This window comes from Rhinolophus ferrumequinum, chromosome 2 (assembly GCF_004115265.2).
Source record: "Rhinolophus ferrumequinum isolate MPI-CBG mRhiFer1 chromosome 2, mRhiFer1_v1.p, whole genome shotgun sequence".
Lineage (NCBI taxonomy): Eukaryota > Metazoa > Chordata > Mammalia > Chiroptera > Rhinolophidae > Rhinolophus > Rhinolophus ferrumequinum.
The window spans coordinates 9878354-9900762 of record NC_046285.1 but is presented as its reverse complement, the minus strand read 5'-3'; the positions used below and the strand labels follow the sequence as shown (position 1 = coordinate 9900762).

At 41.5% G+C, this 22409-nt stretch overlaps 1 protein-coding gene across 1 annotated transcript in view; it reads left to right on the top strand.

The window, feature by feature from the left end:
* Positions 1 to 371: 371 nt before the first annotated feature.
* The window catches only part of CLRN1 (clarin 1), a 37707-nt gene continuing 15669 nt past the window's right edge, over positions 372 to 22409 (top strand). The window contains 2 exon segments of the mRNA XM_033135703.1: positions 372 to 845; positions 848 to 884. Of these exon segments, the coding sequence (XP_032991594.1) occupies positions 630 to 845; positions 848 to 884 (253 nt within the window). The 5' untranslated portion in view covers positions 372 to 629.

Genomic DNA, 22409 nt, shown 5'->3' with positions numbered 1-22409 from the left:
CCCCTGGTCTAAGGCACTTCACATCCATGCAGGACCCACTTCAGTCCCATCTTTTGTCCCGGTACAATTAACATTTTTCAGAATCAATTAATATCAATAAACAGACATGTTTTTTCTAACTGCCAAAATTCCTCTTCTACCCGCCCCCAAACACACAAAAAAACAACCCACAAAAATAAAACACATCAATAGATGAACTTCTCAAGTTGCTGAAAATTTACCATAGGAGCCAAGTCTGTTTCTGAAAGTTCAACTCATCCAATCAGACAAAAGGCTGAGGAAAGGGGAGGCATCTATCAAGTTACACAGAGGACTCCATCTGTTATCTTAGAACTTTGTTACCAAGTAACACAAGAGGAGACACTCGAAGGCAGTTTGAAAGAGTTTTATTTTACAGATTCTTAGTCCAAAGATTCAAATTAGAGAGAAATAGAAGCAGAAGAAGCCTTCACCCTGGCGTTCTACTGACATTTAACCTGGCCAGAACCTCCGTCGATAGTGAACTTGCCTTTTCAGCTGGGATCTGGCCATTCAGCTTCTATAATAAATGCAGTCAAGGGGCAGTCGCTTCTCGACACTCACAAAGGTCTTGCTTTTGAACGTCACCCTCACAAAAGCCATTTCTCATCATGCCAAGCCAACAGAAGAAAGTCATTTTTTGCATGGCTGGGTTGTTAAGCTTCGTGTGCGCCCTCGGAGTGGTGACAGCCCTGGGGACACCCTTGTGGATCAAAGCCACTTTCTTCTGCAAAACTGGGGCTCTGCTCGTCAACGCCTCAGGCCAAGAGCTGGATAAGTTCATGGGTGAGATGCAGTACGGGCTTTTCCACGGAAGAGGGCGTGAGGCAGTTGTGGATTAGGAGCGAGGCCCTTTCGGTTCTCATGTAAGTAACAAATGCATTGCAATTCCTTAATACTTGAGGCACACTTGTTGCATGGAATTATTTTTAAGAGTCTTGTCCTGTCTAATGCAGGATTTTTTAAATAGCTGTGAACCATTTGAAACACCTATGGCTCTTCTGAGCCATCTCTTCTTCCTAGTTTTTATGATTTTGTGTTTATATTATTAATTATTTCATCCTTGCTATTATTATTATGACATTATTATGACAGCATATAGTTAATGAGTTGCTAGGGAGTTAAATTTCTTCAAAAGATAAGTAATTAAAATTCTTCTTAAATATTAATATTACATAAGAAATTCGGGGGTCTTTTAAAAAAGGAGGGACTTAGAGAAACAGGAAAGCAGCAAGCCGTGGGTTTCCTTGTGTTTTTTTTAAAGGGTCACTGTTGTGGTCTCCATAACCAACCCCAGCTGATTTTCCACCGTGCTCACCTTGCTCTGTTTCGGGTCTGCTTCCCTTTTACCCTTGCTAGGACTTTTCCTGATGATAAGTATTCTCTTGTTTCAAACCAATTTGGAATCACTTAGCTATAGCAATTGAAAACAATCAGCTGCACTAACTGGGAAAGAAATAGTTGCCTATTTAGTACAGAAATTTGCAACTCATTGATTTTCAAATCAGGTAGAGAACGTGAGACAGTTTTCCTGTTGCGATTTTTATGAAATGGAAGTATCATCCGCAGTATTTATAACCTGTTTATCTTAAGAAGAGAATTTTTTAAAAGTTACCATGTGAATAGGCAACTCATTAAATGAAAATTAATAAGAAGTCATTGTTATATCTCTCTCAGCACACATTCAGAAATTATTATTATTTCAAAAGGGCTGGTGTGGAACAATCTATGAAGACACAGCCAGTAAATTAGTGCATAAATCACTCTTCAGGAAAGGAGCTTACCAATTGAGGCATTTAAAATGAATTATTATTTTGCCTGGATATTTTTTTCTCTAGCATAGGTAGAAGACTAAATTAATTGAATTTATTATTAACATGCAGTGTCTAATTAAATTTCAATGCTGGCCTATTATATTTCTGCAACATTCCTTGTATCTTTTTAGTAGTTATTGGACACCAAACTTTCAACTCACATAAGTTCATAAGTGTTACGAATTTTCATAAGGTGCCAGAAATTCACCAAGAATTAGTCTTCAGCTTTTCAAGATATTATCATCCACTAGATTTGATGAAGTGGATACCAACTCTTTTTGTTGAATGGTTTTAATTTACTAGAGTAATGGGGCTGGTAGAGTTGTTTAGCTTTCACTGGGGCAGGGGTGTGGAGTAGGCGAGAACAAAGCAGAATGTCACATGATTTGCAACTGTATTAAAAAATAAAAAGGGAAAACAGATAAGTGAAGGATTTAACCATAAGTCACTGGCAGCTAAAGCATGAGAAAGCTTCGCACAATGAATTTGACAAAAGCAGGGAGCATCCAGTGACTTTGCTGGAGCCTTTGCTTTTTCTACAGTGAAGTGGAGATACCATAGGGCGACCTAACCCTATCTTCTCAACCGGTGGCTTCCTTCAAGTGAAATTCAAGCCTCCAAAAGCTCTGAGTGGATGATTCTTTTCTGTTTCTTCCAGAGTCCAATTTATACTTAGAGTACAACTCATTTCCCAGAACTTCCCTCTTTCGCATTTTCCCTTAGAAAGTTATTAAGCAAATGCTTGGATTTGCAGAAGCTTTCCAGTATAAAAGGAATGCAAAAGGTAACTCATCAAAGTATCAGTCATTTCGTGGTCAGTTTCATTCACGTTGTCATGTTACCTTCTGTTAAGATGTATTTACATTCCAATTCTGCTGGATTGCTAAATGCTACCTCACTGACCAAACTTTTGGTTTCCATCAGCATTGGCAAACAGAAATTATAATGCTAGCCACACAAAGGCACGTGTGTAATTTTAAATGTTCTAGTAGTCATATTAGAAAAAAAAAAAGTAATAGGAACAAGTGAAATAATTTTTCGAGACATTTTCTTTAACACAAGATATAATATATAAAAAGTATTGAGATATTTTAACTTTTTTTTGGGGGGGGGAGGGGTGCTAAGTCTTTGAAGTCTGGTGTGTATTTTGTACTTATAGCAAATCTCAGTTCAGACTAACCACATTTCAAGTGTCCACTAGCCATTCAATGTGGATAATACCTACCATACTGGACAGTGAAAATCTAGATGGAGATTTACTCTGAATAAATTGGGCATTGATGGTATCCATATTCTAAATGAATTTTGCTTGGTTGTCTACAATCTTATGTGTGTTATTTTTATGTGCAATGTATGTGTCACTTTTAAAACCCAGATATGTGGTGTAACATGAGGATGAAGAATGGACCAGAAAAAGAGTTAGGCTAGGTTGTCATTTTTGTTCCTATTGAACGTCCCTGTTGATACTCTATCTCTTTTAATTATAACAAGAATCTTCCCTGCCAGCATGCACAGTTATGCTGGAAAATTTCTGCCTCATTTACTCCGGTGGTTCTCATCCATTTATGGGTCAGTGGTTCATTTTCTAGAGGTCACTGGCGTTCATATGTAGCACACAATTTCATTCATTATACTGAAGAACTGTTTTCTTTGCAAGGCAACACAACTGGTGGGCTTAATTTTTCCTGATGTGCCACCTGTAAAATTTTAATGATGATGTTTTAAACTCTAAGTGTGCTATCAAGACAAAAACTGCTAGTTTTGCTCTCAGTGTGTGTGGGTAGGTTTCTGTTTTGGTGGTTTGAAACACTGCAGAGCATCATGAAAATACAATATCCAAGAATCAATGGTATCAATCATTCCTAGGTATGCTGATCTATTCATTGCCAACACATTCAATGAGCCAGTGAAAACTCATGGAATCTTTTTTTTTTTTAATGTGAAAAATAAAAATGAACCAATCATGTGTCACAGCTTGCAATTTGAGCCTTACTTTAAAAAGCATTTCAATTTGTACCTTATGATTGAAAATTTGTAAAAAGCTTAACAGAGGTTTAGCTTATTTCATATTTTAGAAAAGCAGAGTCTCTTTACCAAATAAAGCATGTGATCCAGATTGTAGACGGGATGTTGAAATTACTTCTATGAGCAAGCAGGTGGCTTCTCAAACAGATTTTGGGGTAGATGAGTTAGGATTCGGGATCTCTGTGACCTCTGACGCTCTGTCTCCACATGCCCTGCAAGCGAGACTCCTGTCTCCTGCTAACCCCACCTGCCCCAGGTGATCTACTGGTCACTGTCCTGCACACCTGCACCTCTCCTGTCATCTGCCAACCATAGCAGAGCTGGAAAGGTCTCTGACCAACCCTCTTCTGTTAAAAGTGCCTGTCTCTTCTCCTTTTCTAGTGTGTGGCCGGTGTGGAAGCAGGCATGGTGGGAGAGGGAGGGAAACCTGGGAGTTCACCTGGGCAGACTACTGGTGGGAGGGGTGGGGGAAGGAAGCCACTTGACCATTTCACCTAGCACGCATGCGCAGTCCTGCCATTTAGCTGTGTGTGTGCAGGAGGACTACTGTCTACTCTCACTCATTCATTAAAACAGTCCAACAAATAGAGATTCTGTTTTTCTTCCCATTGTAAAAAACTGATTAGTGGGAGAGAGGAGAGTAATGTTTAAGAAGCACCAGTGTGAAGGAAAATTTCTCAATTTCTCTCAGCCAAATAACTTTTTCTTCCTTTGTCATTCCCAGACCTTGATGTTTTGCTCTATTATTTCAAATCACCTGGTATTACAAGTATTTGAGAATACGTATTTTGTCTGGCAAGGAGATCCTGAGCTCTCTCTCCAACCGGACCTAGCACAGTGCACACCCCCAAGAAGTACTTAGTAAACGTTTGGTAAACTGACACTTTTGACATTAAGCAGCTGAGGATTGAGGCAGATATCTGCCACTCACTGGGGATTAGACCTTGAGCAGATCACATCACTTCATTGGTTTTTGGTTCTGTATCTGTAAAATGGGAAGTAAAACTAGGTGATTTCCAGCATCTCTTCCAGTTCAAACTCTCTATGATCTCTATGGCTGTTCTAGGAAAACTCTTTCCTGCTTTAAAACTGCATGACCTGTCTAGTCTCAGTCTCATAAAGCCTACTGCGGACAAATTTCAGCCCATCATCAGAAGTGGTGAGTTTTGTGTGCCGTTACTCTTTGGTCCTCAAAGTTCAGGATTCTGAAATTATTCTGAAAGAGCTACCATTTGTCAGGGCTGATGAGACAAGCAAGCAGTTAACAGGAGTGGGCTTTGTAAGCTGGCAGGATGGGACAGGCAAAGAGTTAACAAAAGCGAGCTTGTAGGCTAACAGGAATGAGCTAAACATTAACCACGCGGCTCTGACTCGCCTGGCCAGCACAGCTCCGCAGGCTGACAAGCACCTTACGTTATCGTAGGTGGAAACAAAGTAGTTCCCAATCGCAATGGCAACCCCCTACAGACTAACAATCACCCATCATAGATGGGAACAGATGGTTCCCAATCTCAGCAGCAGCGCTCTGCAAACTATGATGACATCCATCATAGATGGGAATGGACAATTCTCAGGAGAAGACGATTGTAATGGCAGCCCCCCTGCAAGCTGACAAGCATCTTGCACCCTGCATGGAAAAATATAAAACCCCAGCACGCCTTCTTATCGGTGTAGCTGTCCCCCACGGGACTCTGCCCTGGCACCACTCCATTTGCCAGTATCTCTCTCTTGCCTCTCTGGCTCCACAGCTGTCTCCATCAGACTGCCCTGCAAAACTTCTGCCAGTTCCAAACAGGAATCTCTCTCTCTCTCTTTTGACTTTCAATACATTGTCTTACTCTCGTAGAGTCTCGTAAAATTCTTTTTACATTCTGCGAAGGACCAGGGGTTAATTCTATGCCAAGACAAGGGCCTTAGTGAAATTTCATCATCAAAGTGAATGCTTCTTTTCTTCCTGTCTGTCACAAGCTTTTGTGTAGAAAATTACAGGTTAAAGAGCGAGAAAATGAATGAGATGCTTTGGAAATCTAGGGAGATGGGTTAATGGGCTCCAAGAGCAGGAGCAGCCATAAACACTCAATTTAGAAGGTATTACTGAGAAAGCAAAAAAGGAAGGTCAAAAGACAGGGACAGCCTGACCTCCTACTTCTTCCAATTTTTTCTTTCTCCATTTTCCCAAGAAAATCCTCGTCCATCCTCACTAAAAAAAAATATTCCCCTTGCCAAAATCTGATTTCTTTAAACAGATAATGGCAAGAATTTAGGAATGACCAGTATGTTGACACTTCAAAGGTATTATTTCCCCAAAGGCAGAACTTAAATGAAATTATCCTCAAATTGGTGAGAAATATCGGGAAAATGCTTTTGAGGAAGGAACTTCTGATTCTCCTTTTGTAGTCCAGGAAAGAACCTTTATTTCTCCCCTCCTTCCTAACAAATACCTCTAATATCCTTACCAGAAAAAAATATTCCACAGAATCAAGCCTTGAGAATTATAATTTTGCACATGTATGTGCATGTGCACACATGCAGGACACACACACACACACACCTTCCTTCCTTTTAAATTATCCTCCACTTCAAAACATCCAGAAGGCAAATAACTAACCTGGCAGCAGCACGTCCTTATGTATCAATAATCACTCTACATGTAAATGGTTTGAATTCACCTATCTGAAGGCAGAGTGGTGGATGGTTAAATTACCCTCCACCCTAACAGCCAGTAAAGTAGTTGACCTGGGCTTACCTGAGAGAGGAAATAGAGGCTGACAGGACTGCTTCTGAAGCTGCATGGCAGCTAAGTGGAACTTCTGGAACTAACCCCTGGTTTGTGAGCTTTAACTTTTTGGAGAATGACTCCAAAATTGTTCTCATAATTTGCTGCTCTCTTTTCTCTCCTAACGTCAGAGGGTAACTCATCTTCCCCAGGGATGTTCAGACAACCCGGAAGAAAAAAATATTTATTTCAGCTGCCCAGCTAATGTGCCTTATAAGTGCCAGGCATTTTGCATATATTATCTCCAACCCTTCCACAGAGGTGTTAGGATACTACTTCTCTTGAACAAATATAGAAATTGGAAACTCAGAGAGATCACAAAAACTTCCCAAAGTCATAGAGCTGGTAGGAGCAGACCTGGAATTGAAATTCAGAGGCATATTATAGGTCCTGCTCATTCCTCTGCCACGTTCTGTCTCCTTACGATATGCAAAAGGGGATATAAAGAGATGACAAAAAATGTAAGGGCAGCCTTCAGTTTCACCATCTATTTAAAAATGATATGGTACTTCACAAGAGCTAGTTTTCATATATCTATGTGATACTATTTGGCCTTAAGACTTGATGTCATTCATTGTTTCTTGTGTTCACAATTTCAGTGAAAATAGTAAAGCCACGCCTATTTGAGCAGGTCACATGGTTACAGCTAATCTTTTGGTTTCTTAATTATGTTATTACCATGATGTTGACTATGTTAAAGACAGAGATATTTGATTGCGTATGTGGTTAGCTGACTGAAGATCACTGTCAATGAAATCTTCATGGTACCAATCTCTCAAAGTTAGTTACTTTGACTACAACAATTATTTCACCACAGCAATTACCAAAATGGCAGGCTCTTTCCTGGGGTGACCTGAACAGTTTCAACACAGAGGACAGGGTCAAAAAGAAAAGCAGGTATATAATATAGCATTTGATTCACTGTCAAAATTTTCCAAAAAATTGTATTAAGAGCCAGTGGAGAATTAGAGCATAAATTAAAATCTGATTTTAAAAAAAAAAAAAGAAAAACAAAAGCTCATTTTTATCTCTCAGCTCTATCAGGGATTTCATAAAGTTAAAGGCACATTTTTAGCCAACAAAACTCATCACATTAAACAATGACAAATTTGCCGTTCACCTAGTCACGCCGCTAAACATGGTTGTGGTATGATGCAGTTTTAATTATAGGTATGATAGAATCTGACTACTAGCAAACTGTTACCTGGCAGACTAATTTATGCCAGGATTCATATTTCGCTCACTCCCAGCATGTTAGAACTGTGGCAAAGCCATTCTCGGAGTTATTACCCCGACATAATCATACCCTGTGGATTAGGAGCAGTTAAACGGGTTCTGTTATCAAAGACACATATGTGCCAAAGCAGCTGTCGTCCCTACGCACCGTGGGTGATTAAGACTCATTGATGGGGCTTGCCTCCGAATCGGCTTGAGTCAGGTAGAAACACTTCAGCTGAGAGAAATTCAGGCGAGGGTAGTGAGGAAATTGTATTTAAATGGTTCTATGACACCATCAAGGCTCCTCCTTTTAAGTGCTGGGGTCATGGATTTCATTCTCCCTGGCCACACAGCCATTAGAAGCCTGGCTCAGGACCTGGGTGTGAGTATTATGGTGATATTAAAGGAGATGAATGCGTTGAGCTTATGTCAGGGAATTTCTTTTACTGGATTTTCATTAATGATGGCTGCCGATGGGCTGAGGGGAAAGTCAGATCAAGAGCATTTTCTGTACGAAGAAAGAAATCTTCCCTCTTATTCCCTTTCAAGAAAATGAACAGCCAAGCACCAAGGGGCCAAATACAACTTCTTTTTTTACATGGCTTTTATGTGAAGAAGGACCAGCTGAGAAGGAAAACAGGACCTCTGAAGCTACCATTACGGCTTTAATCTAGGAAGCAGTTGCTGCTCCATTGCCAACATCGTTCTCAGAGGCTGACATCATTCTGAGAGCTTCACAGATGGTATCACCTGCATTTTACATCTGGCCAGATGAAGGTGAAAAGGGGTTGATGAGACCCGAACCATTAGACCAGTGGTCCGTAACCCTGGCTGTGCTTTAGAATTAACCCGGGGAGTCTTTCAACTACAGATGTCAAGGCTCCATCCTAGACCAAGGGAATCAGGCTCTCTGCAGGCAGGGCCTGAGCACTGGGAAGGTTTTGGAAGCTCCCCGGGTGATTCTAAGGTGCAGCCAAAGTTGAGAACTACTGAGGTGGACGGTGTCCAGGACAGGTTAAATCAGGTGGGTCAAAAGTCAGAAGCCCTTAATGTTAGGGATGGGGGGGCGCCACAGAGGGGGTGGGGGAAGGTGGGAGGAGAAGCCGGATTTAGCACTATTTCCACACAGTTTAGGAAGTTTTCTGGTCAGACTCAAGCTGGGATCCTTGGCTTCATTCCTTTTTGCTGTTCTATGAAGGGTCTCGCGTTTTTTATCCACACCCACCTGGCCCCACAGGGAATGAGTGCTCTAACTGATGAGTTTGCAGTAAGAAATTGAACATACTTGGCTTCCAGCCCCCAAGGCTTCCCTCTTTCCATAGCTGCCCACCAAAGACAGGAGCCTGTTCTCCACCTGGTCAGGATGAAGGAGCCAGCTCTGCCCTGGGCGGGAAGCCCTCAGCGGTCCAGCCCTGCTCTCCCGAGGCCGAGGCTGCCTATTCAGCAGAACCTGGTGGATGATGTAACCATGTTCTCCAGCTGTTTTATCAGAAGTACAGCTGACATTTTGCCCTCCATCTGCCGTTGCCTGTGGAAAGCTCTGCTCCTTCCAAGGAGACTAACAGGGTTCTCTTACTGTGTTTCCCCAAAATAAGATCAGGTCTTATACCATATTTCCCCGAAAGTAAGACCAGATCTTATATTAATTTTTGCTCCAAAAGACGCATTAGGACATATTGTCAGGGGATGTCTTCTTTTTTTCATGTACACAATCTACATTTATTCAAATGTAGTCATGTCACCTTCTTCTGGAACATCGTCATAATGTACTAAATGCATCTGTCTGGCTGACGATCTTAACTGCAGCTTATTTTCGGGGGAGGTCTTATTTTCGGGGAAACACGGTAGAGATGTGTCATCAGCCCAAACAGGGGTCCTCTTAGAGGTGTGCTGTAAGCCCAAACGTCATTTGAGACAAACCAGAGAATGTCCAAGGAACTGCACAAGGGGAAAGAAACAAGAATGGGAACAATAAATCAGATCCTGAGGGAGGTTGTGTGACAGATATCAAATAAGCAATTAACTACAAATCCAAAGTTCCTGGATTATTTACAACAATCACCCACCTACTCAGGAAAAAAAATATCTGAGCTACAAGACAGGAAGTTCTCCTGAATTCCATGTAATCTAAGGACTCCATGGGGGTATTTTGGTCCACTGTACAGATATGTACTCTGACCACCTGTAGGCCAAATAACTACCACCACACCCTCCATGATGGGTCCCGAGACTTGAAAAATGCAGACATTCTCCCTGCACTGTGCTCTCATACCTCCCACTCTTCTCAACGGATATACAACTCTCCTGCCATTCTCATCATAGTAAAAAAAATATTAGGCAATTAAAATTTACAAAGAGGTTCACATAGATGATCTCACTTGTAACTCTCAAAAGCTCTATGATTATTTCTATTACAATCCACATTTACAGATAAGGGAACCAAGGCATACAGAGACCTACAGCGTAGTAAGTCACAAAACCGGATTAATTCCAAATTTTCCTAACTTCAAAAGTTATGCTTTTTCCAAGCTCAATGTTACTTTTCAGTTAATGCCTGGCTATTTGTCTCCCTTCCCACAAGTTCCTCCAATATTCTTGCTTGGTGGTGCATGATCCCACTGCCTAATACTCTTGGTTAATTATAGGTTTCGATTGGCCTTACTAATTCCTATTGTAAGAATTGTAAGATAAAAGATCTATGACTGTTACAGTGAAATCAGTAATATATAAAAGGAGAACAAAGTTTCAGGGTAAAATTGTAACAGAAGAACCCCAGCAGATAGAAATAAAACTAAATTTTTAAGGCAACGAAATGAAAGCCATATATTTAGAGGTATCAAATAAAACATGGATTAATGGCAAGCAATAAAGGAACATACTTAGCAATTAGTAAAAACAAATAGTTTTTTAAATTTATGCTTATTATCCCTCCAATGATCTATTGGAAACCATCCATGACTTGCATGCAAGACACAAATTCTTCATAAGTTAAAAAGTATATATGCCCCCCAACCAATAACGAAAAGATTACCAGGGTGCTATTACATGCCTAAGCATTTTTCTAGACTCTGAGACTATGAAGGGAATGAGATCGGGTACTTACTTGTTCACAAACAACTCAGAATCTAACAAAAGTGATTTTCTTTTCTTTTTCATTTCTTCCAGGGCACTAAATTATTTTGTCCCTACATATATGTCACTTAATAGTTTCCAAAAATGTTCCTAATTTATTACTCAATTAGAGAATAACCTTTAAATGTATTTATTTATAATTTTATTTATTTATTTTCAGTGACAGAAGACATTCAATATCATATTAGTTTTGGATGTACAGCATAGTGGTTAGACATTTATGAGTATATAACTTACAAAGTCATCCGCCTGATAAGTCTACTACCCACTTGACACCATATGTAGTTATTACAAAATTATTGACTATATTCTCTATGCTGTACATTACATCTTTGTGACTATTTTGAAACTACCAATTTGTACTTCTGAATCTCTTCCCCCTTTTCACTCAGCACCTTAATGCCCCTCCCATCTGGAAACCATCTGTTTGTTCTGTGTATCTATGAGTTTGTTTCTAGCAGAAGTGTTCCTAAATAACCAACTGCTTGTAAAAAACTATACAGGCATATCGGTCAGAATGGGGTAGGTTATATTTTAATAAACAGTCCAAATGTCACAGATTTAAATCAACAAAGAATTATTTTTTGCTCATGGTACATTTTCTTCAGAGATCAGCTATAGGTCTAGTCCAGGATGAAGCTACCATCTGGCAGATTGCCAGTTGTTGTAACAGAGAAAAAGGGTTGTGGAAACTTTCACACTGGTAACTAAATTCTCTCTAGAGACCCAGAACTGACATATGCCACATCCACTCATATTTTATTGGCCAAGGCCTATTACCCAGCCATGCCTCACTTCAGAGGAGCCAAGACGTACAATCTTACCATGAGCCAAGATGGGGAAAAAACCGAAGTGGAGGTGGTTGAATAGCACTCATTACTGTCACAATTATTGTGTTGTCTTCAGAAACGCTCAAGAATCGAAGAGTTTCCTCTCAGGGCCAGGCACCAGGAAATCGAAGAGTTCTTAAGGATAAGTTCACTAGAGGGCATTGAAGAAGCCACTCTGAGCAAAGGAACAGTGTGAGCAAAGGTATGAAGAGTCCACTGTGGCCAGAGTACAGAGACTGTGAGAGAAAAGAGGAGGAGAAATAAGGCTGGAGAGGAAGGCAGTGGCCAGAACGTGGGAGACTTCGCTCGCTGGACTGAAGCAGTAGATTTTATCCTGTAGGCAAAGCCCTTTAAGGACGTGAAGCAGTATGTGACAGGACAGCAGATGGATTGAAAGAAGATCCAGAGAGAGGTGGGGAGACCAGTTAGGAGATTCCTCCATATTTGGTTTGGGTCCCAAACCAAAGCATTGTCAGAGGGATGAAAAGGAGGGGAAATCTTTCCCAAATAGTCAGACGCAAAAATGAACAGAACTTGGTGACAGGATAAATCCCAGATTTCTGCTGGACAAGATAGCTGTATAGTTCATCAAGATAAGAAATGAAAAAAGGAGGAAGGTTAGAGGGAAGATGAAATTATTTTTGGTTACGTTTAATGAGGTTCCACTTATGGGCCAGCAACAAGAGATGCCCATTAGTTAGGCAGAGCTAGAGGTCGTGAGCGGGACCTGGGGTAGAGCTAGAAAAGACGCATCAGCACATTAGAGGTGGTAGTTGGAGCTTTTGTAACGGAAGCTGAGGTTGCCAGGGAGGGGAATCGAATGGGAAAGTGGACAAGATGAGTTCTAGGAAACACCGCTATGTATGCGGAGAGGAGGAGGGACCAGGGAGCGGAAGATCAGCTGGGGGAAACACAAGGAGGAGAACCCTTCCACAGGGAAGTAATAGCCAATCATCCCAAACACCCACGGAGATGTCAAGCGATAGACAATGCAAACATCCTTGAATTTTACTTGAAGGCCACAAGGGACATTTTCTAAAGCAGTCTTGATGGACTGGTGGGGAAGGGTCGGGGGTGCGTGTAGGAGCTGAGGAGGAATGGGAGGGGAGGACCCAGGAAAGACTGAGGTCGGGGAGCAGCTAGAGGAAACCTAAGGCCAGGTTAAGGGAGTGTGTGTGTGAGTGTGTGGTGTGGTGTGTGTGGTGTGTGTGTATGTGTGTGTGTGGTGTGGTGTGTGTGGTGTGGTGTGTGGGTGGTGTGTGTGGTGTGTGTGTATGTGTGTGTGTGGTGTGGGGTGTATGTGTGGTATGTGTGTGTGTATTGTGTGTGTGTGTGGTGTGTGTGTGGGGTGGTGTGTGGGGTGTGTGTGTGTGGGTGTGTGGGTGTGTGGGTGGGTGTGTGGTGGGTGGGGTGTGTGTGTGTGTGTGTGGTGTGTGTGGTGTGTGTGTGTGTGTAGTGTGGTTGGTGTGGTGTGGTGTGGTGTGTGTGTGGTGGTGTGGTGTGTGTGTGTGGTGTGGGGTGTGTGTGTGGGTGTGTGTGTGTGGGTTTGGTGGTGTGTGTGTGTGTGGTGTGTGTGTGTGTGGGTGTGTGGTGTGTGTGTGGTGTGTGGTGTGTGTGTGGTGGTGTGGTGTGTGGTGTGTGTGTGGTTGTGTGTGTGGTGTGTGTGTGTGGTGTGGTGGTGTGTGTTGGTGTGTGTGTGGTGTGTGGTGTGTGTGTGGTGTGTGTGTGGTGTGTGTGTGTGTGTGTGTGTGTGTGGGGTGTGGGTGTGTGTGTGGTGTGGGGTGTGCATGTGTGTGGTGTGTGTGTGTGTGGGGTGTGTGTGTGTGTGGTGTGTGTGTGTGTCTTTGGTGTGTGTGCGTGGTGTGCGTGTGTGTGTGTTTCCATGGGCCGCTCTTGCGCCTATTCTCTGCTCGCCCTCGGGGAGGTGAAGCAGCTAGGTAGGTAATGGATCTAGAAAGGACCCCACAAGGTGGGAAGGGTGGGTGTAGAGCACATGGAGAAGTCCAAGCCTTGGACAAGAGAGAACATTTTTTTCACTAAAATGGGCATGGACCAAAGAGAAGGTGTAGGTGGGTGGCAATGGGAGACTGAAAAGCTGAGAGAATTCCCCTGATAGCCCGTTTTCTGTGAAATGGAAGAGTTCAGTTCACTACATATTTCTGATCCTTTTGCAAGCCAGGTACACATGTAAGACTAAGGCAAATGGAGGCGGGGGTGTGAAAGGTGCTTAAGCGTGGGGGGTGGGGATAAGGGGGAAGCTGAGGGGATTAGAAAGCACAGTCAGTAACCACAAGATGGCCATGGGGAAAGGAAAAGTCAATTTGGGAAAAATGTAATCAACAATGTTGTAAAGATTTTGTAGGGTATCCGATGGACACTTGTCTCATTAGGGAGACCACCTCAGGGGTGATGTAGATGCCTGATCACGGCACTGTACACCTGAAGCTGAAGCTGAACAGTAATGAATGTCAACTATAATTTTATTTATATATAGTATATATATATGTGTATGTATAGATATATATATACATACACATATATATACACATACACATATATATACATACATATATACACACACACACACACACATATAGTTACAAGAAGCGGAGTACAGCATTAGGAATAGAGACAGCGGATATGTAATGGCTGTGTGCGATGTCAGAGGGGTAGTGGATGGGGGGAAGGGGGGTTGTCACTGTGTGAGGGATAGAAATGATAAATATCTAACTATTACATTGTCTTGTGCACCTGAAACTGACAAAAAATAAAAATAAATTTAAAAATGAGTGGGGAAGGTTTGGCATATCTGAAAAGGGATAGAAGATAAAAAGATTGGTAAAGGCTTTGTAGAACGGGGGGACCACAGATCAGAGGCTCAAGCAGTCACCATGTAACCAGGAGAGTGGGGGTGCAGAGGCAGGGGACACAGTGCAAAGAATAGAGCCCCCCAACAAATGATGGCGGAAGGATAAATTTCCTGCAGAGAGCGTCCTGGGGACTGCGTTTTCACTCCAAGTCATTAACTTATGACTTACTCTGCTCGGTTTCCTATGATAGCAGACTATAGCAATGAGAGCATGACAGCCATTCTCTGCGCGCTGAGCAAGTTACGCAATGCAGGTTTCCTTTTTTCCCCTCCCTTCTATGACTCTGGTGTCTTCTATTCTGCTAGTAGGAAAGTAAAGCCAATCACCAGTTTCTTCCAGTTCTGTTTCTGACTAGATATCTTGTCAGAAATCCCTGCTTTCCAGACTTTAGGGAGGAGGAATTGAGCTTTGAACCAGGGTTGAAACATTGGAGTTTAATATGGAGGTTACTAAACCCTAACTCACGTTCATTAGGTTACCTTGTATCTATACATATACATACGGCATTCTTTTAGAAAGTACTCTGACCCAAGTAATTCCTTTCCTGGGAATTCATCCACAAAGGTGATTCTCTTCGTCATTCACCTTCATAATAAGAAAGAAAAAGGTATGTGCTTGAAGTGGTTCATGAAAGCATCAGCCATCATCATGAAACAATGGAAGGCAACTCAACGGACAGCAGCACACCAGTTTAATGGAAAAATCCATGTAGTTATTTCAATGATAGTTTAGAAGACAACATGTACGGCATGGAACATGCTTATATCCCAAGTAAAAAGAACAGAACGTGACCTCAAAACTGTATTATGATTACAGAATATAGGAAATAAATATTAAGATGGGCAAGAGTTGACAGGGACAAAAATAAAGCAAAATCTTGCTATTTATGTCGGTAGGATTGTGGGTGAAATTTTGTCTTAATTTCCATTTCACTGTCATAATGTTGTTTATTTAAAAAAAAGTTCCTTCATAACAGTTGGACCTTTGGACAAACTAACAGAAACATGGTGAGAAGCAAGTCTATCTTCCTTCCCGTCCTCTGGCCCTGCTAACAAAAGAGTTTGGCACGTTCAAGTTTTAGATGAATTCTTCTACCAAATCCAAACGTTATAAACCTGTTGCTAAACACCAGTCAGTTTCCGTGTAACATGTTGACAATCACCCAGTATGTTGGATTAAAGTTTTTCTTTAATAAAGAGATTTGGAATTCCATTCCAGTTGCCAACAAGGTCTTTTAACTTCTTTAAAAAACCCAAATATCATACTGGATTCTATCACCCCTCTGATGACTACTTTATTTTATCTCCATTGCCCCAGATTTCTCTCCAAAAACTCTTTTCAATCCAGCTTCTGTTACTACAGCCCCCAGAAACAGCTTAAATCAAGGTCAACAGGACTGCCTGAGTCCGTGGACAAATTCTGGTTCTTAACCAGAAATTGCCTTCGCATTCAACACCTGCCACCACCACCTCCCACCACCCCCCACTTCCCTCTGGCCGTGTGTTGCTAACTGGTCTGTCTGCTCTTCTTCTTCCTTCCTTGCCAATATGGTGCTAAGCCCTTTCAGTCTGAGCCAGTGTCTTCCCCCAAGAAACCTCAGACCTGCTAACCACCTCAGACTCCATTCCTGCATCATACTCGAAGCAACACATATCCACCCGACATACGTGTGTCCAACAGGTATGTCATGTATTCTCAACAACAGCAAGAATTCCCCCAAGGGGATAAAAAATTGGTTCTTGGAGGAGAAAAAAAACCCAAACCCTTACTCTTTAAAAGTGTATACGTATAGAAAGCACAGATATAAATACAATACAGAAACCAATATATAGTATACTTGTGGTATTAAAATTTCCTGGTGCGGGGAGAGTAGTTAGGAAAAATGTCCACAGAGAGTTCTGGGGTGAGGAGCAACAATGAAAAACAAAAGTTGAGAAATACTGATGTACACTGTTCCAGGCACCCCTCTGTGCGAGGAACACAGCAGGGGGTCCTTAGCAGAGGCAAATCTACACACCTGCCCTCGTGTGATGGGGGAAATAAATAATAAACAAATAAGTAAAAATATAGACTTTGTCAATGGTGGTAATGGCTGTGTAGAACAATGAAAGAAGGAAAGGGGTTCGGGAGTGGGGAAGTGACTGGACAGGAGGCTGCAACTTTAGATAAGGCGGTTAAAGAAAGCTTCCCTGAGAAAGTGGCATTTAAATAAAGATGCGGAGGTCACAGAGCAAGCCAGAAGGGTGTCTAGGGGAATATCCAGGCAGAGGGAATAGTAAGTGCAAAGGCCTGAGATAGGAGTATTCTTGCCATTTCTTAAATACCGTAAGGAGACCGGTGGCTGGAGCACACTAAGTAAGGAAATGGGTAGCAGAGGAAGTCAGGGGTCTGGCAAGGAGTTCAATCATATGTGGCCTTGTTGGCCATTGTAATGATTTGACTTATACTCCGTGAGATTAGAGTCCAGTGGACGGGTTTGAGCAGGGCAGTGATATAAACCCATTCATTTTTGAAAGATCCCTCTGGCTGCTGGGTTGACAATAGACTGTAGGACAGAGGCGTGGAAGCAGGGAGCCCAGTTAGGAAGCCCTTGCAGTCATGCAAGTGAGACCTGCTGGCCGCTTACACCAGGGTGGAACAGTGGAGATGCAGAGAAATAACCAGCTTCTGAAGGTAGTGCCAACAGGGGTTTCTGATGCGGTGAACGTGAAATGTGAGAGAAAGAGAAGCATCAAGGATGATATCAAGGGAGAACAGAACTGCCAGCAACTGAGCTGAAGAGGCTAAAGGAAGCAAGTATGAGGAAGGGAAGAATATAAGTTCAGTTTGGGACACATTGAGACGCCTATTCAATATCCCTGTCAAGATACGTAACAGGTAATTAGAAGACATACAAGTGTTGGATTCAGGGAGAAGTCTGGGCTGGGAATACCTGTTTCAGAGTGCTTCTAGGAGAAGCCATGACACTGGGTAGAGCGCCAAGGGAGCAAGGGACAAGCGAGAAGAGAAGACACATCAGAACTGAGATGGCTCAGATGACGATGAACTGACAAAGTACATCAAGATAGCAGCTGGTGATGTGGCAGCAAAACCGAGAGTCTGGTGGTCTCAACCCAGGGAAGACAGTGTTTCCAGGAGGAGGGAGCAAGCTGCTGTGTCGCGTGTGGACCAGAAAGGATGAGGACGAAGAACTGGCCTCTGGGTTGAGCAGCTGGAAGCTCTCTGGTGCCTTGGGAAATGTTATATGGTGCAGTGTGTTCAAGAGCAACAGCTGGAGGAGGACTTTTCTGAGATTTCTTTTTTTTTTTTTTTTTTTTATATTCAGCATATGGATTTTATTTTTCACCTTTTCTTTCTCTTCCATCCCCACAAATGGGGGAAAAAAATGAATGACAGCATGTTTTTGTGCTGATGGGACGGATCCAGGAGAGCGGGGGAAACCAATCATGTGGCAGAGAGAAGAGGGAGTTCCTCAGCAGTGTCTCTGAGGAGGTGAGAAGGGACGGGGGAATGGGCCGTACATGGGCCAAACCTCTACCAGCGAACCTCGGCCAGGCACTTACCACGCGCTAGTCCTTCCTATGCGGATGTCACTGCATCCTCACAAATCTGAGAGCAAGGTAGAATTAATCTTATATTTCCGGTAAGGAAATCAAGGTTTAAGGGAGATCGCAGAGTTAGAAAATAATCTGGCTTGGGAGCCTCTTCTGTCTAATTTCAAATGCCTGGCCCTTTCCCAGGTGGCCCCATGGAACACCCTCCTTATACAGGGAGGGAAACAGAACCGTTCACCTGCTCAAAGTTGCACAGTGGACTCGAACCTGGGGTGCTTGACTCTCGGCCTCATGCTCCTTTGCTTTTCCCAAGCTCTCCCTCCCCCATGCCAAGGGGTCCCTTTGCTGAGGCTCTTTCTCCCATCTGGGAGACCCCACTCATTCCAGAATTTGTTCCTCCTGCTCTTTTTTGTTTGCAGTCCGGTTTATTGTGGTATCTGCTTGAGAGTGCTTCTAGGAAAATCTTACATATAGTGAAATTCACCCTTTTGAGGTGTACGGGTCTATGAATTTTGACTAACACATAAAAGCACGTAAATGCCACCACAATCAAGATATAGGACATTTCTACCACCTTCTAAATTTCCCTTGTATCCTTCTGTGGTCAGTTTCCTTCCCCATACCCAACCCTGGGCAAACACTGATTTGTTTTCTGTCCTTATCATTTTGCTTTTTTCAGAATGTGAAATACATAGAACCACAATATGCAGCTTTTTGAGTCCAGTTTCTTTCACTTTATATGATGTATTTCCAAGTTATCCACGTTACTGTGTGTGCCAGTAATCTGTTCCTTTTAGTACTCAGTAGTATTGTACCACACGGATGGGCCACAGCATATCTATCTTTTCACTAGTTGATGATTATTTAGGTGGTTTCCAGTTTTGGTGAGCATGAATAAAGCCACTTCAAACATTTGCATGCAGAGTTTTGCGTAGACATATGTTTTTCATTCTTTTAGGCAAATATCTAGAAATGGTATTGCTGAGTCTTACGTTAAATCCATGTTCAGCTTTGGATATCCATATGTGGAAAAAAAAAACAAACAAACCCTAACGTTGGCCCTATACAACCTTTACTCAAATGGATCCTAGCCTTAAATATAAACCTAAAACTAAAAAACTTCTAGAAAAATACATAAGCAAAAATGGTGGCCTTACATTAGGCAAAGACTTCTTATATTTGACATCCAAAAAATGATACATAAAAGAAAAAAAATTCATACACTGGAATTCATACAAATAGAAAGCATACTTTAAAAGACACTGATAAGAGAATGAAAAGACAAGCCACAGCCTTAGAGAAAATGTTTGTGAATTGCTTATCTGATAAAGGGCCAAACATGCTTATAGAATTCTCAAAACTCAATAATAATAGTAATACAATCCAACAAAAAAATGCACAAAAGATATGACCAGGCCCTTCACTAAAAAAGATATATGGAAGCCAAAAAACCTCACCAAAATGATGCTCCATGAAATTAGTCATTTGGCAAATGCAAACGAAAACTATAATGAAATAATGTACACATTAAACGGTAACAATTTTTTAAAAAACTGCCAAAGTGCCAGCAAGAATGTGGAACACTTGGGACTCTTGTACATTGCTGGTGGGAGGGTGATGTGTTATAGCCACTTTGGAAAACTTGACAGTTCCTTGTAAAGTCACACATACAGGAGCTGAGGGTGGGGGATGGGTTGACAAGGAAGGGGAAATGGGAAGCTTTGGGAAAGGAGGAGTTCTTCTATATTTTGATTGTGGTGATGGTTACACAGCTGTATGAGTTTGTCAAAACTCACAGAACTATACACTACAGAGGAAGAATTTTTTACTGTGTTAATTTTACTTTAATCTTAAAAAGGGGAACAAGTAAAATCAAAGGCAGCAATGCTATTATGTGACTTTAGGCAAGTTACTTAACGTCTCTGTGCCTTAACTTTTAAAAATCTGTGCATTGAGGATAAAATCGTACCTTCCTTATGTTGCTGTAAGAATTTAATGTGTTGATTTGTGCAAAGTACCTGGAACATAGAAATCCTGCATATTTATTGGCTGTTATTTTTATTCTTATTCTTATTTCTTGCATATTGCTCTTGAAGAACTTTGGTTATGAAATAATGGAGAGAAAAGAAGGACATCACGGGCTTGGGATGGTTTAAGAAGGAGAGACCTAGACACACTGACTCATACACAAAATGGAAGAAATCAGTGATAAGAGAATGAAAGAGGGGGAGCGTGAATTCTGAACGCACGGCCCAATCTTCTGCTATGAATGTGGCATCAGCTGCCCGTTCTAAGAACTAACTCCATTTCACTTGTCAACAGCTAATCAAGTAATTTCTGGGAGGCCCCAAATGACTTGCTGGATTAATGACAACCGCTTCGCTTCACAGAATAAAACGTTCAAATCATTTTCCTGTGTTGTAATCCTAAACCTAAAAGAAAAGAAGGGCCAAACAACTCTACCTCCCAGCTACATAATATCCAACACCGTCAAGGTGACACCTTCCAATATTTATTCAAATAGTTTGCTCCCAGCTTCGGCCAAGGGAAAGCCATGTTAGTTTTGGTCAGAGAATGGAGGGCTGGTACCAGAGTTCTGGACGGTCCTTACAGACTCAGGGAATTTTCGTCCAAAACAGAAACTGGATAGAATGTAAGTGTAACCCATAGGGATCAGTGCCCCGCTGAATAACTTTCTCACAAAGGTGGGAATTTTAAGAGACTTCATAAGAATTAAAATGCTCCACATGACAATTTATTTTAGTTTCTGGCTTTTCTTTCCAGGAGGCAAATCAGGGCAACTTCTTTCTGCATTGTTTTCAATATGGTAACAACCCTCAATTTTCAAATAGTCTTCACCTAGCTACCCTATCGGAGATGAAGAGGTTGCTACCTCTTTTACAGGTGGGGAGATAGAAGGAGGCCCGCGTGTTGTTTTTTGTGTTGTGTTTTTTTTTTGTAACTGCTAGTACAAGCCACGCCAACAGTTGATCGAGTGCAAGAACAGCGGGTTAGGTTGATGGAGCTGTCTCAGGAGTGGGAAGCTCCAGAGGGCAGGCGATTGTAATACAAGACTAGCTGGTTCACTGTGCACCCCCAGAACAGAGTACAGTGGATCACTGCAGTCACTGACTCAGCACCTGCGAGCTTAACACCCACATTGCCACTACCCGTTCTTCCTGAAAGAGCTGAAGACTTTTCTTACTCTTTCTCCTTCCCAGCCTCTCTCTCTCTCCATCTCCATCTCCATCTCCATCTCTTTCTCTCCAACCATATAATTTCTAATTGATAAGGACTTTTAAAAATACAACCACAATACCCTTAACATTAGCAACAGAATAATATTTATGTAATGTCGTCTAATGCCCAGTCCATGTTCAATTTTCCCTGGTTATCTCATAATATCTCTTATAAATTGTTCGTTCAATATCCATTTGGTTAATATGCATTTGGTTAATATGTCTCAAGTCTCTTTTAATCTAGAATAGTGATAGGAATGTTTTATGTCTTCAATTTTTTAAGTTATTTTTAAAAAGTATTTATATATTCATTAAGTAGATAAGGCTTGCAGAGCAGTAAATTTTTTTTCCCCAAATATCACCCCTAAGCCCCAGTTTTTCCCTCTGGTAAGTGGGACTGATAATAGTCATATCTTATGGGGGTTTTGAGAGAATTAAATCAGATAAGTACTTAAATAACTATTTGTTATTATATACATTCTACTTTTGGCTTGCCCCTAAATGATAGAATGATACATATTTCCCTTTATTTGTTTGATTTTTTCCATCTAAATTCATACTTCGATGATAATTCCATACCTATTCTTATAGATTATTTTCATTACTTGTAGTCATTGACTTTTATTCCATTGTATGGCTGCCATGTTGATAGACATGTAAGTTATTTCTCACCTTTTGCTTTTATGAAAAACAAACAAATACTGCAATGAATATGCTTGCAATATTTTATTGGATTAACGTGCAGAAATATTCATAGGATGAACTCCTGGAAATAAAATTGTTGAACTAAAGCATACGCGTATTTTAATGCTTTATAGGTATTGCCCAACTGCCTCTAAAGAAGTTGTACCAATTTATACTCCCAAGAAAAATACACAAAGGTCCCCATTTCCGTACACTTCAGCTCCCTGGACATTGCTAAATATTTTGATC